Source organism: Bipolaris victoriae, assembly GCF_000527765.1.
Source record: "Bipolaris victoriae FI3 unplaced genomic scaffold scaffold_39, whole genome shotgun sequence".
In the NCBI taxonomy this organism is placed as follows: domain Eukaryota; kingdom Fungi; phylum Ascomycota; class Dothideomycetes; order Pleosporales; family Pleosporaceae; genus Bipolaris; species Bipolaris victoriae.
In genome coordinates this window covers 192,817-207,076 of record NW_014575353.1, presented here as the reverse complement: position 1 = coordinate 207,076, position 14,260 = coordinate 192,817, and the positions used below count along the sequence as shown (strand labels likewise).

General features: G+C 50.3%; 8 protein-coding genes across 8 annotated transcripts; 3 read left to right on the top strand and 5 right to left on the bottom strand.

Annotated features, from left to right (window-relative positions):
* Nucleotides 1-360: 360 nt before the first annotated feature.
* COCVIDRAFT_37529 (hypothetical protein) lies at nt 361-1,449 on the bottom strand (the record flags this gene model as incomplete). The annotated part of the gene is made up of 4 exons (XM_014701518.1): nt 361-413; nt 657-1,140; nt 1,183-1,219; nt 1,337-1,449. The coding sequence occupies 4 exons, from the start codon at nt 1,447-1,449 to the stop codon at nt 361-363; spliced, it is 687 nt and encodes a 228-aa protein (XP_014557004.1).
* Nucleotides 1,450-2,298: 849 nt separating this feature from the next.
* On the top strand, nt 2,299-3,361 carry COCVIDRAFT_98292 (hypothetical protein; the record flags this gene model as incomplete). Its single annotated transcript, XM_014701517.1, has 2 exons — nt 2,299-2,496; nt 2,546-3,361. The coding sequence occupies 2 exons, from the start codon at nt 2,299-2,301 to the stop codon at nt 3,359-3,361; spliced, it is 1,014 nt and encodes a 337-aa protein (XP_014557003.1).
* A 37-nt stretch (nt 3,362-3,398) lies between these two features.
* On the bottom strand, nt 3,399-4,409 carry COCVIDRAFT_98305 (hypothetical protein; the record flags this gene model as incomplete). Its single annotated transcript, XM_014701516.1, has 1 exon — nt 3,399-4,409. The coding sequence occupies one exon, from the start codon at nt 4,407-4,409 to the stop codon at nt 3,399-3,401; it is 1,011 nt and encodes a 336-aa protein (XP_014557002.1).
* Nucleotides 4,410-4,660: 251 nt separating this feature from the next.
* Nucleotides 4,661-5,438, top strand: COCVIDRAFT_98501 (hypothetical protein; the record flags this gene model as incomplete). The annotated part of the gene is made up of 3 exons (XM_014701515.1): nt 4,661-4,747; nt 4,804-4,990; nt 5,062-5,438. 3 exons carry the CDS (start codon nt 4,661-4,663, stop codon nt 5,436-5,438), a joined length of 651 nt encoding a protein of 216 aa, XP_014557001.1.
* A 2,093-nt stretch (nt 5,439-7,531) lies between these two features.
* On the top strand, nt 7,532-10,293 carry COCVIDRAFT_26380 (hypothetical protein; the record flags this gene model as incomplete). The annotated part of the gene is made up of 2 exons (XM_014701449.1): nt 7,532-7,834; nt 7,885-10,293. The coding sequence occupies 2 exons, from the start codon at nt 7,532-7,534 to the stop codon at nt 10,291-10,293; spliced, it is 2,712 nt and encodes a 903-aa protein (XP_014556935.1).
* A 33-nt stretch (nt 10,294-10,326) lies between these two features.
* COCVIDRAFT_98354 (hypothetical protein) lies at nt 10,327-10,524 on the bottom strand (the record flags this gene model as incomplete). Its single annotated transcript, XM_014701514.1, has 1 exon — nt 10,327-10,524. A coding segment is annotated over one exon (198 nt), but the record flags the coding sequence as incomplete, so codon positions are not given.
* A 568-nt stretch (nt 10,525-11,092) lies between these two features.
* COCVIDRAFT_15742 (hypothetical protein) lies at nt 11,093-12,540 on the bottom strand (the record flags this gene model as incomplete). The annotated part of the gene is made up of 3 exons (XM_014701429.1): nt 11,093-11,108; nt 11,161-11,365; nt 11,433-12,540. 3 exons carry the CDS (start codon nt 12,538-12,540, stop codon nt 11,093-11,095), a joined length of 1,329 nt encoding a protein of 442 aa, XP_014556915.1.
* Nucleotides 12,541-13,386: 846 nt separating this feature from the next.
* COCVIDRAFT_26378 (hypothetical protein) lies at nt 13,387-14,007 on the bottom strand (the record flags this gene model as incomplete). The annotated part of the gene is made up of 2 exons (XM_014701448.1): nt 13,387-13,870; nt 13,928-14,007. 2 exons carry the CDS (start codon nt 14,005-14,007, stop codon nt 13,387-13,389), a joined length of 564 nt encoding a protein of 187 aa, XP_014556934.1.
* Nucleotides 14,008-14,260: the final 253 nt, after the last annotated feature.

Sequence of the window (14,260 nt, the reverse complement as noted above, 5' to 3'; positions counted from 1 at the left end):
AGGCCCACCAGAAGGGTTCCAAGTCATCCGCGTAAAGGTCCTTCTGATTGATGATGTTAGCTGCCAGTAAAATAAGACATGCTAGATTCTCTCTCAGTCGCTTTCGAATCTGCCATCCTCGTTCTCTGTCCACAGAGTCTTGTTGCCACCCAACGTCGGTAACAATATTGGCGGGATGTGACTGGCTTTGGGGTGATATATCTCAAACTTGGATGACAGACCCATAGAGCCAACCAGATAGTTGAAGGCAACAACCATTCGGTGAATCTATAAGTATTCCACCATCGATCTCCGTATAGAACAAACGTGGCTGAATGAAAATGTTTACTTATCTCCAGTCTGGCACCCACGACGGGGCCGTCAGCTCATGTTCGCGAATAGATCCGAAAATCCGGAGATGGTACCAGAACTCGCTCGGCTGCAATTGTATCATGTTTTCCGCCAGGCACTTGTACGTCTCTACCCAGCTTTTGGTGTAATCCACTTTCGGGAGTATCTGGGGGGGGCATCGATGAGTCTCTCCGATCATATATCCCTACCGCCGGTTCTGAGCCACTGTAGTTGTGATCCAGTATACCGTACAGAGCGAATAATCGATCTCTCGCTACATTCTGCAGAAACATGCTCCAGTAGGGAGTCTGGGAGCCATAACTCACGTTTCAACGAAGTCTCAATAGTCTTCTTGGCGACTTTGTAAGACTGGTAACTGGCCCATCCACCTTGAGTCTTGTGTTGCTCATCTAATTCCGGTAGAAGCAAGGTCCCCTTTGCGAACCAATTCCACGAGATCTTGTCATATCCGTAATGAACTGTGATTTCATGAGCAAGGGAAATTTCTTGCAGGACCCAACGCCGCGTAAACCAAGGGCTGAGAAACAATTGTTGTAAGGTCGACTGCGTAGCCGCACAGTCTTTACGAAACTGATTTGGGAGAGATATAGTTTCTTTCTCTAGCTCATCGACAACGGCGATCCTCTTCAAGTGTGTAAAAACTGCCTGTGCATCGAATGTTCCCCCAGCGCCGAGCCAGGCATGGACTTTCAAGGTAGCTGTGTAAATGCTGCGCGTTAGGGGCACTTGAAGCGTCTTCTCTTGCGCGTCGGCTTGGTTGATACATACAGCGTCGATCCAAAGACGGCGCTCTTTGTGAGGTTTTCATAAATGGCGTAGCAGGGAGTCGACGTTTGCGGTAATAGCGATTGAAGGTATGCGTCCATGGCTGAAGTTCTTGAAGTGGATAGTGTGAGTAAACCTGGGTTCGCCCCAACAGTATGATACAGCATCGAACCCTTGAGAAGAACTTGTGGTATCATGGGATAATTCTTCGCTGTTGTACTAAAAGTGGGCTTCGAGTGGTGCCTGGAAGTCGATTGCGGGGTACAGTATCCGAATGCGGATTGCCTCTCTCGTCGGGAGTCCCTCATAAACATGATTCGGTAGTGGGTCCATTTTATTTCGGGAGCGTTCCCGACATGCGTGACTTGGGTTCTCCAGTAGAGATACTGCCGAGGTATGCGGCTAGACGGTAGCAGCCGTTGCTTACCCCGGATGTTGTAGCGTAAATGCATGAGTTGTAAACGCGGGGAGCTCGCACCCAGGCTATGCGATTCCTGTGAGCTATTTGACTGGTGCATCTCTCATAAAAGCTTAGTGTTAATTCACTGCTTCTGATAAGTACAATTATCTAGTGGTCATACATCACTTTGGCCGAAGTAGGCCAAGGTAAATTGCAGTTATTATGGCTTTGCGCCTTGCGAAATTACAAGCCGCAACATGTGTTAGTCAAAGACTCGACAAAAGCCACTTTCTGAAGTAAGGCCGCGCGTATATGTGATCGAAGTTATCTTACCGAGCGATGTTCTCAAGTAGTCAACCGTCCGTCTCGGCCAATCACATCGCATGCTGCCGCGCTCAGCCACCCTTAACCCTGCCACTTTTGTAAGCTCCTATTATTGTCGTTGGCTGAGCGGGTGACGCGATCATCCATGCGCCTGTTTCGCCGTACGCCGGCGGTATTATCGCACAACTGTCAAATCAAGCTCAGCCGAGCGTTTCTGCTAATCAAATAAGCAAAGCCGTTCCTATGGATCGTGCGGAATGAGCACTCTGCCTGACGGTCCAATGAGGCTCAGGCGCGCGTAATGCTCTTGATTGCAGCGTGGCTCATACCGCCATGACTGCATGCGCAAGTCCAACTGACGTCTGTACTTATAAGTTGGGACAATCGCCATTGTAAGCAGTCGCATCATTACAAATCCTTTTACCATGACAACATTACAAAACTCAGTAGCCTGGACAATGCCGAACAACCAAGTCACAGCAAAGGACGTTGATGTAGTCCAAGGCAGAATATTTTGGTTACCAGCAGAGGGGGACTTGCCAAGGCAGGCGGTGAAGAGAGCACGTGGCGCAGGCGTTGTCGAGGGCATCTATGGGCATCCAGTTGTTGTGGTTTCGAGGCCTGCAGAAGATAGCCACATAGCTCATTTCCAAGTTGTGAGTAACATGTTTATTGTAATTCGTAGATGCCGCTAACATGCCCAAGATCTCCTCACGGCACCGAAGAACACTTGGCGACCTATACAACAAGTCAAACGAATTCCATATCACCCTACACACCTCATATCTACCGATAGCGCCATCGCCAGATCATTCACACGGAAGTCTGAGAAAGACTATGAAGCGATCTTCAACTCTGCAATTAGCCAACGGCGCTCGACTGCAATTGGATTCACATGTAAATATCCGAAACGTTTACAAAATCGACTGGTCGCTCTTGAAAGAGTATACAAATCCAGAGACCCCGGACGTCAAACAATTTTACTTCGATCGTGAGTCGACAACACGGCTGTTGGCCAAATCCGCCATCCTCACCACATACGAACCGGGTGCGCAGCATCAAACACTTTCCTCGCAAACTCTGGAGAGCACATGTTTGAGTTCTGATGTTTCAGATATGATGCCTGCGCTGCAAAGATCGATCTCGGAGCCCACATGGGTATTAGCAGATGATGTTCGAACAGTCAGTGGTCGAAGGTACTCAGAGTCGGACATTTGTTCTGCAAAATCATTTAGATACTCAGGGGCTTGCAACTCTTCGTCGAGCCTTCAATCACGAGTCGATGAGCATGAATTTCTAAGCAGTTCTATGTCAGAAACCCAAAAAGATACAGTGGGTGAAACGGCGACACATGGTCCATCGATATGGAACATGAAGCACCCATTGGATTGCTTGTGGAGACACGTCACTGATGGTTTTAAAAGCACTACCATAACACGAAGCCATCTCAAGAGACGCGAGAAGAGCCAGTTGTGGGTGAATGCGAAGGGTGTAGTGGCAGTAATAATAGCTTCAATATAGGAATCAAACAATATTTATAATCAACAACTCTTTGTGATCATCCGGTGTGTTTTCCATAAGCGTCGATCCATTTGAGAGCATTAGAAGCGGTGTGGGCCTCGTCTTGTGGTCTTTCGTCGTTTGTCAAGTTTTGAACATAATCTTGAAGATGCTGATATGTTACCGAGTGTCCCGCGCTGGACATGTCTTGTGCGAGAGCTGTGCGAATGAAAACCCATAGTGACTCGTTCTCGATGCCGAACTTAATGGCGTAATCTAGCACATCTCTCACCAGCTCTTCCCTCAGTGATGGCGCCAGTCGAGGCATCAAGTACAAAAGAAAAGACCAACCAGATATGTCGCTTGGATGTCTAGTACACCATTTTTTGACGATTCGGACAAACTGGTCATCCGCTCCGAAACCATGGGCTTTTTGCACCAACCTACGAGCATACTGCCAAGCATGATAATTCTTAGGATGTTGCTCCCCAGATTTGCACACAGCCTCGAGCTCGTTGTTCCAAAAGACCGCCTTCTGATCATCCAATGTTTCTGTCAGACCGACTGTTATAAGAGAGTCTACAATATGCGAGCGGTGATACCATAGAGTTGGTGACTTTGACTGACGATGCAGTGGAGATGTGAGGACGCTATCCAGAAAATAAAGCTCTCGTTGTAGAGCTTTATGAAATATGTTCCCAGCGTGAAGTCCGTGTTCAGCTTCTAGTTGGGAAAGCACGCGCTTACGGTAGTTTGCAGCAGTGAGATGTTCCGGGTCAAAAAGAAGCATAATCTCTGTCGTCTGCATTGTCTGATTTATTGTGGCAGGATCATTGCTCTCTCTGTTCCCGAAGAATAGTCCACGTGCTTCCATGTAAGCCAAGGTAAGTGCTTTCTTTGATATTCCAAGTGATGATCCTTCTTGTATCAAGACACCGTCTGGTGGCTGCACAGACGGAGGGAGAATTGTAATTTCAACGACTTCGTGGTCATGCTCTTGGAAGTACTCGGTCAATGATGTATAAGCCAGTTTTTGTAACTGAGATCTTTTGGAAACGTCTGAATCCATCATGTAGGGCTTGAACACATTGAGTCGTCTGGTCAAATTTGGTGCTGACTGAAACTGAAATTGAGCTGTCGAGCTAAGGAAGTAGAAAGAGTCGACAGGCAAGTGCAGGAAGCATGGCTACGCACGGTCCACTGCTCTAGCCTGTCACTACTAAATTCCACCGTATGACATAACGGCTTTTCGCTCATCTGGACACAACACCATGCGATGAGAGCACCCCGCATAACGATTCCTCTCCACCGCCTCCAACCATGCCGTCGCTTCTTCTGGTAGTCTTTATTCTCCAGTTGCTGCTTCATGTCATCAATACGGTTGGCAAAAACACCGTCAACGAGCTGGTAAGCCCCGCCTTGGATTGCAAACACGGGAGGACCCGGTGCTGACAAGGCTCCAGCTATGGATACTTTACAATAAGCTACCGACGCCCAGTTCGGGCTCTGCAAAGCGGTGTCAGATTCTGAAGAAGGAGATTGTTCAGCTGAAGCGCGAGTTGGGGAACACGTCGCCTCAGGACAACTTCTCCAAATGGGCAAAACTTGACAGACAGCACAACAAGGCCATGGCCGAGTATCAGAAACTGGGTACGTTGCAGTTGGCTCGGCAGCATTTGTCTGTCCAAGTCGCGTGTGCTTACTGACGTGCCTTGCTCTAGATGGCTCCTTGCGCTCGCATCACTCGACTTTCACGTCTGCCGTCTCGACCCTTCGCTGGCTCGGAACGCAGGGCCTCCGCTTCGTCCTACAATTCTGGTTCGCGAAATCGCCCATGTTCTGGATACCGGCGGGCTGGGTGCCGTACTACGTGGAATGGATACTCAGTTTCCCGCGCGCGCCGTTAGGCAGTGTGAGCATAAACGTATGGGGTATTGCATGCGCAAGTATGATTGCTCTTGTTGCCGAGGCAGTTGCGGCAGCATGGGTACTCATCATGCACAAGCCGACACCTGTGGCTGCAGAGAAGCAGCGCCAGAAGCAAGAGGCCATGGCATTCAGCGCCAATCAGAAACCTGCAGAAAAGAAGGAACTATAGTAGTTTTTTGCCTTTGCGCTTGGCGTATGCCGGTGCAGATGCCACGTTTCTGGCGGTATTCTACAAATACAAGTATTGAAATCAATAATGTCTCCCATCAAAAGACGCAAAGTCGTCCTGGCTTTCGCTCTGACACTGCAACACGAGTGGGATGATCTTGGCAGATCGTTTGGCTTCTTCTAGGCTACAAATTGAACCCGTGATCGTGGAGGAGTAGCGAATCACCGAGTCTTCGAAAGAGCCAATGTCAAATATCAACAACAAATGTGCACGCAAGAAGTAATGACTGGCGACGCTGTACAGAGCAGTTGAACATGAAGCTGCGCAATTGTACAGTAAGCTCGCGCTTATGTCGAGAGTTCTGGGTGAGATGTTTTGGTAGTTGGTTGCGGCGAAGAATCGGAGGAAGAAAAGTTGAGAACTAAGCGGCGCTAAGGCATCGCGGACCGACAATGATCCGCGACCCGCTTTCCGTCTCCTGCTTGCTCCGCGGCGATGACCTTGTCAACTCATAGCACGCTTCACAATTGCAGATGTACTTACGCTCTCTCAACTAAACACTTACACTGGACATCTCGCCTGTTCTTGCAATTGCTCAGGTCATGATTCGTGTTCTTTTTCTCTTACACTTGAGATGTTGAAGTGTGCCCAGCCCGTATTGGTCTGGAACGCATACGGCACTGACGACACGACTAAGCCTTGCGCTTATTATGACTAAGTTCCAGTGGGCGTTGAAGAATCCGATTCAGCACCGACCCGGACCATTCTTCCTGAGGTTGTGTCAGCTGTGAACCCCAACAGAGGGCGTTTTTTTTCTGGGGCATTGACTAGCCGGATACGGTAGCCTTAGGCAAAGTTGCCGGTGCGAAGCCCTTGATCGCCGTTCAAGCGAGCATTCTCTCTCTCTCGTCTGGCCAATCATGTACGCATAAGCCTCTGGAAAGGCCTCACGGCTCGCATCGACGCACAGGTAGTATACGAGTGCGAGGGGTAATGTCGGTATCACTATGTGCCGTGTTTTCCAAGGCACGCACCAAAGTCACCCGATGTTGATGATTGAATCGCGCTCTCCCTTGGGCCGCTCGGACGACCATGACTGGAATTTAGTGACAGCGACGCTCTGCAGCTGCCCAAGGCACATGACTTTACCGACCCCACACGAGCGGCTCACTTCTTCCCCGCAATCTGGGACCAAGGCATTACGTGCAGTCATTGCACGCAGGCTGCCGCCCAGCCCTAAACACTCAGCAAAAGCCCGTGGTTGGAATAGAGTTCTTGAGGCGTCTGGGCGAGGCAGGGTGGGGAACCATGGACACGGCAGATTGCTGGACGCGTACTACAACAAACCATGGCCCTGACGCTTTGAGAACGCCGCCCGTTTCGTGCATACCGTCTTCTCCATGACGGCTGGTGCTGAGTGAAAATCTTTCGACCCAAACCTAATCCACCCCACAACATCCAACGCTGTCCAGACCCTAAGCGGAGCCAACAAACGTCTGCGCCTGCGTCTGCGTCTGTGACTCGAGCCGACCAAGCGTCAGGCAGCCCGTTCGTCCGTCAACCTGTAGGTGTTCAATTTCCATGATCCCCGTGATTCGCCAAGAGGCCGCCCAGTGCGAAAGCGACGTATTCGCTGAGACTCGGCCGGGACAGGCGCTGTGACGAAGTGGCGTCACCTCTCCGCACGATCCATACGTGTTTCTCCCAATGATGATCAGAGGATTTTCGCTCTGGCGCAAGCCCTGTCCAATTCGTGGACAAGTCGCGCATTTAGCAACGTCAACTCCACATCGCCCGCCTTGACTGAATTCTCCGCCTTTTTCTGGGGTCGGTGGTCTTTTCACCGCATCGTCCCGCCTGTCCCCGTACACCGTCTCTCCTGCATCTCTCCTGCACCTCCGCGCATTCGCCACTCCTCAACACCAACACCCACTGTCAAAATTCCCCTTGACAGTAGGGCTGGCACCAGATAATGCCGTGGCCTGAACGCCAGATTCCGAGACGCCCGCGACCGCGATAAGACGCTGCTCCGCAATCCATCATCTTCGCTCCATCTATGGCATCCCTGAATTCGTTATAGCCCAGTGCACGACATGGCCGCCACCAACCTCGATGGAGATTTTCCCACGCGGGGCCCAGTTGTCATGGGCGTTTCGGCCGCAACACTAGCAATATGTTCAGTATTCGTAGGCCTTCGTCTGGTGTCCAGGTTTTTGGTGGTGAGAAAGCCGGGGTGGGATGACTATACGATGATCCTCGCATGGGTCATTGCTTTTGGCGCCTCTTTTTCCATATGCTATGGCACGACAAAAGGATTGGGACGCAAACAAGAAAATATGCCACCAGAGTGGCAGGGGCCGATGAAAAAGTCATCCTATGCCTTCTCTGTACTCTATGTACGTACTCGACATTTCACATTGAGAGTGCCAATGCTAAGATGCGGCAGAATCCCGCTCTGATGGCGACCAAGACCTCGATTCTCTTATTCTACCTGACGCTATCCAAAACCCAGAAATTGTTTCGAAGAGCTACTATCGCAACCCTTGTCGTAGTCAATGTTGGCGGACTGGCGCTAACAATTCTTAACATTCTGCAATGTCGACCCGTTGGTGCTGCATGGGCTTCTCCAGTTCCTACTACAGCACGCTGTACCAACATCGTCACAATCTACCTCTCCTCGGCGCCGCTGAACATCATCACTGACTTGGCCATCCTGTTTCTCCCGATGCCAATACTCACCAGCATGCGACTGCCTAAAAAACAGAAAATTATCCTGGTTATCACGTTCGGTTTCGGCATATTCGTAGCAGTTGTTGATGTCATCCGTATTGCATACCTTCAGCAAGCTCAGCGCAACACTCTCGAGGCCGCGCAACGGCAAACTACCGAATCAGGAAATGAGCAAAGAAACATGAGTGATTTCTCGTGGTTTTCATCTTTGTCGTTTATGTGGAGTGCTGTCGAGATCAACCTAGGCATAATGTGTGGCTGCGTTCCTGCCCTGAAGCCACTAGTCAGGAGATTTCTTCCCAGCTGGGTTATTGACCACACGATTCGCGACACAACGACACAAACCAGCGATGAACATGTCCTCCATCCCGACATACTCGATTCCCGAAGGCACTCAGATCTATTGACACCTCCTGCGTCCCCACTAAGCAAACCCGGTGGAGCTCGTAGGAGTGGTGGTGACGAGCCGATGGCTATGATGGATTTTCTTACGACTCCCGACATGACTGAGTTGCCGCAGCTCAGAACACTGAATACAAACGCCACATTCCGGACTCAACGCCAACAAGTAACGTTCTTCGACTTTGTCAATACGGGACAAAAGAAGAACATCACCTTACGAAGCAATCGAGAATCGATATATCCCGTGCTCATGGTGACTGTACTTTTTGCAGTTTGGGGGTTTGCCTATGGATTCCTGGACGTCTTGAACTCTCGGTTTCAAGAGGTTGCCCATACAAGCGATTGGCAGACGGTAGGCCAACACTCTGCCTACTATGCTGGCTATCTTGTGGGGCCTTTGACCTTTGGACGACTTGTTTTCAAGATTTGGGGATTCAAAGCCTGCTACATGGTCGGATTGTCAGTCTATGCTTGTGGGGCTCTCGTATTCTGGCCGTCCGCCGTGCTGAATTCTTTTCCAGCATTCCTGATATCCAATTTCATTGTTGGGGCTGGACTTTCGACCTTAGAACTCGGTGCAAATCCCTTCATAGCTCTTTGTGGACCACCAGAGTATGCAGAGGCACGGTTGAACTTGTCGCAAGCTGTTCAGGCAGTCGGTAGCATCATCTCTCCAATTTTGGCGAAAAAGGTGCTCTTTCCCGCAAACGCTGCGAGCTTGATTGATGTGCAATGGACGTATCTCGGCATCTCATTTTTCAACATCGCCCTTGCCGTCATCTACTTTTACGTACCACTTCCAGAAGCCACAGATGATCAACTCGAGGATGCTAGCCAGCGTACTGTGCCCCATGCACGCGAGGCTACAGTCAAGCTTGGATCTAGGTCCGTCAAGGTCCTATGGGTAAGTCTAGCTATGGCGGTATTTTCGCAGTTCTGCTATGTTGGAGGTCAGGAGTCTACCTCTACTTCATACAACGAGTATCTCAGTCGCGTCATGCCTAGCATTGATCCTGTATCCCAGCAAGCCTACGGTCACACTGCTTTTGCTGTTTCTCGATTCCTGGCTGCATTCATCGATATCTGGGTCAAGCCGCGCTACAGCTTGCTGTTCTTTTATTTGGGGGCGATTGCTTTCACAGCAGCAGCGATACACGTCTCCGGCTCCACGGGAGTAGCAATCATCGCCATGGTCATGTTCTTCGAAGGTCCAATCTTCCCCCAGATTTTCGCACAGGGCATCCGCGGCATGGGCAAGCACACCAAAGACGCCTCTGCCCTCCTCGTCTCCGCCATCAGCGGCGGCGCCGTCTTCCCACCCATCATGTTCGCCATCCTCAAGACCCAAAACCCACAACTCGCCTTCTGTGTCATTGTCGCCACCTACTCGGCCGGCGCCCTCTACCCGCTCTACCTCAATATTGTCCCTGCTGCCCGCAGGCTATCGGACCCTGTGCGCGACGAGAAAACAAGACGCGAATCCGAGGCTGAGGAAAAGCAGCGGCGCGGCTCGTCGCACGTTGAGAAGCTGAGGCGATGGAGCAAGGGTAAGAAGAAGAATAGCATTTTAAAGGAGAACCAGGAGTTGCCGTCTATAGAGCATCGTGAGCGGCGCAGTTGGCCGGAGGGTTTGGCGCCCCGGAATGATAGCTTGGCTATTGAGCCTGTGAGGACGAATACACCTACTACTACCGGTGATAGTAGTACCTTGAGTACGAGGTGAAGTATTTCCGTACTTTCTTCCTTGTCCCGTCTTTTACCTCTCTTTTCCTTTTTTTCTCTTTCTGTTCAATGTCTTGTTTATGATACCATGAAGTTTTCTTCTTCTTATCTCTTCTTTCGGTCCATGTAACAATAGTGCATTCTTGCATTTTGTGGCGTTTTTTCTCTTCTCCCCCTTCTGGTACTTGTCTTTGTACCTAGGCCGTTTTCCCTTTTTTTTTCTTACAGAGATACCATGGGAGGCATGGGCGGCTTCTCATTCCTGGGTCGGGCATGTAGGTTTACGGGCTACGGTATGGGATGGATTGGCTGATGGGTAATTCCATGGTTTATGTACTGTGGGGGAATGAATGACTGGGTCGGAGGGTTTAGTCGTCTTTTTCCATCGGTTAGACAGACGTGGTATGGGATAGTGGGTAAGGGTATGTAACCTAAGAAAAGGAAAAAACAGATTAAGAAGTGTTGATTAAGAGTGCTGTGGTATTTACCTGACGTGGTGGGTAACCGATTAATATTACCCTTGGAGAGGTGTTGTGTGTGTGTGACCAAGAGAGAATAGAGTTATGAAGATACAAATGAAATAAAAAGACTAGCTAGTCATTCGTTCTCACTTTCTTCATCAGTGAACAGAGACAGAATATACTTTCTATGCTTCATCAAGTTATGTGCTTGCTATCATTGTTTCCTATGAACAAAAAAAAGTGCTGTAGAATTACAACTTGTCTAATGCCAAAGGAAGAGAAAAGCAGTAAAAAAAAACGCCATACCATGCCTTCTCATCCAACAAGTCTATTGTTTCCTTATGCCTTTTTCCGACTATACAGTTCACAAGTTCAGTCTTACAGTAACAAAACTTCAGCTAGCTCACAGGGCCAAAACGGCCGCAAAAGCAGCAGCTACGAGGCCAAAGTACACAGGTTGCAGCTGCGCATCTGCTGCAGATGTAGTGCCACAGCACTCGCGGTTATACGTGACATTATTAGCACGAGCCGCGACTTCGAATACGGAGCCATTAGTCGAGCCCTCGTTGTAAAAGTCGACGAGTAGGAAATTCGGTGGGCGGCCCCAATCACCTAAAAAAAAAGACAGACATGTTAGTTGCTTTGATCTCATTCAATATGTTCCCAGGAAGAAACTTACTAGTGCAAGTGTTGGCCATGAGACCCAAACTACCAAATCCCTCTACCCCGTTCGTCTGATTGATCTGCGCTACATTTGGTACGAGGAGATTGAAGCCGGCGAAAGAAATCTCGGCGTTCAGGTTATGATTCGCCATGTACAGGATGTCTCTCATTTTGTTCTCGGACATGCCTTCGGGTCTGCCGAGATTGCAAGGGAAGTTTTGGTCCGTGGGGGAAAAGGTGGTCTCCCACATGTTGTAGAATTCCCAGAGGAGATAGGGGACGGCGTCGGTGTCGTAGTTGTAGTCGATGAAGGTGATGACGCGGTCGTTTTGGAGGATGAGCTCGCCGAGCGTGGGCCAGTCGTTGAGTTCCATAGCGGTCTTGGGCGGCTGGTAGATGTACTTGCGGAGGCCAGAGGCCTCGATTGGTTCGGCAAAGTTTTTGGCGGTGACAAGGGGTTTGCCGTCTGCGGTTGTCTTATCCCAGTCTGAGTTTCCGAAGAGGATGGTGACTACGTCGAAGGGGTGGTCCTCTACCCATTCGGTGACTTGGCGGAGGTAGTCCTCGACAGTGCCGGCGTTGAGCAAGTCGCACGAGGAATGGCAGTAGTAGAGAGTACCGTTGACATAGTGAGCCGATCCCTGAAGCATACGAATACCATCGTCAAGCTGTTGCTTTACAGAGTATTCTTGGTTGCGAGCAATGTTGTTCTTGCGCGTGTAGGGTGAGTTGTGGGCACAGACTTCGGTGATGTTGGAGTACTTGCGGTCGCAGAACTCGAGGTAGTTGTTGCATGGCTGTGTGTTAGACGGCAAGGCGGGTGCCGTGCCGGTACCTGTTGGCGTGATGGTCCTGTTTCCTTGTCCGATGTTGGTGACAGGTTCACCCGAGGTTATCGTGCCGTTGGACGACACTGTGGCGCCCGATGAAGCTGAGGAAGCAGGTGACGTAATTGTCGCAAAAGTACTGCCCTCGAAATCGGAGGGCACAGTTGGGTTGGGGGCAGCATCGTCACCTGTGAGACTTCGTTGGGATCCAGATAGTGTGATAACCGACACGGATGAGCTACTTTGGCCTGCAGCAAGACCCGCAAGCCACACCAGCGAAAGAAGGGCTCCTTTCATGATCGTCACAGGGGTTGGACACTCTCCAACTTTGTTTCGGCGACGCTTTCAAGAAACAAGAGTACGCAGCTCAGTAAAGGCGGTATGGGCAACGGTCCAGTTGTGTAGAGAAAAAAAGATGAAGAACGAGGAACTGGCGAATGAATCAGGTGGATGTACGGCACCGTTTCAGCGGTTTTTTTCAGGGTGAAGAGCCCGGTCGTCTATATTAGGGTTCCACGCAGCCCCGGGCGGGAGAAAAGGATTCAGGCTCAACAACGAATGGATTATCAAGATATGATAAACACTGGGCGAGGAATAGAAGCAATGCAAGTGAAGGGGGCCCTGGGGGCAGATGAGGCGATGGGCTGCAGCGATTGTTTTCCAAGCGCGTGAACGGGCCATCGGCAAGACGCTGGGCGTGACGTCGTCATGCAATTCGAGACCTGGCGGGCCTTTTTCCACTCAACGATCTGCAGTAGGCGCGCAAAGGGTCTCCTTACGACACGTCATGTATAGCCAGCGCCTGAAACGCTGGGCCTTCACCAGAGCGTCTAGGTAGGGCTAGCTTGTGAGAACACGGCCTATTGAACTTCGATACGCATAGTGCAAAAAATACAATAAAGCTTGGCTACATCAATTTCTATGTTTTCCTCCCTTGCGACGGCTCACCAGGTCGAATCGTTACTAGTGGTACTATGCATGTCATGACATGTGGCTGTGGCTGTGTCGCACTCGGGGTAATGTGGCTAGCGTGGCTGAGTTGCGGTCAACATCTCCACCTTCAACCCTCAACAGGACATATGCACACGTAACACACATCAATACAATTCAATTCGCTATTCATAAGGTCTCAGTTATTCATTCTCACGCCCCAGCTCCTCCACTGCGGAAAAACTCCTCAAACCTACTCTTGCCTCGTAGCGCCTGAATCTCCCTCTGTAGCACATCGATTCTGTAATTCTTGAATGCCTTTTCGATCCTCCCCCTACTCTCTGGATCCTTTGTAATAACCCTTGATGCGCTCGCTGTTCCTGTCAGCAGCCCTAGCTCACCCCCAAGAAACAACCCGGCAACCGAGAAGAAGAAGTAAGCCGCTGCATCGCCCCAGCGCGACGGGCCGCTGATTTGTGCCGTGATGTCGGGAACCTTCTCGGTGCGCCCGTCGGCGAAACGCACTTCTACAGGCTTTTCCATGGCACGGAACGCTTTGAAGTAAGCCAGCCGCATTGCCCGTAGACGGAATGCCGTGTAAATGCCAAGACCAAGGCCTAATGCTGACCCGATGGTTGTGTTTCTTGTTACCTTTCCCGCCGCACTTTTAAGTATGTCGCGATCTTGCTGTTGGAGACTGTCCCGAGTTAGTTTGGTCCTCTTCTCCAAGAAACCAGCAGTCTTTCTGACTTACTCATGCTGCAAGTGCTCCTCAGCCAATTTCTGCAGGTCTTTGGACTGGCGGTCACGGAATGCTGCTAGTGATTCGGCCATGGTGTTTGTGTGTAGTTATGGATGCACCTTTTCTTCGTAGTTGATTGACTGATCGACAGATTTTGGGGACACTCAGATGAAAGCTGTCATATGTGTTATCGAACAGTGACCACATTTGTACGTCGTATTTTATAATGGTCGAAAAGTTCAAGATGCTTCTAGTTCGCAACCATGACATCATGCGGAATCGACGGAACCGAACCACACCATCACCGAGCTTGCTCGCCCGAGCATATGGAACCCGCTGTCATGC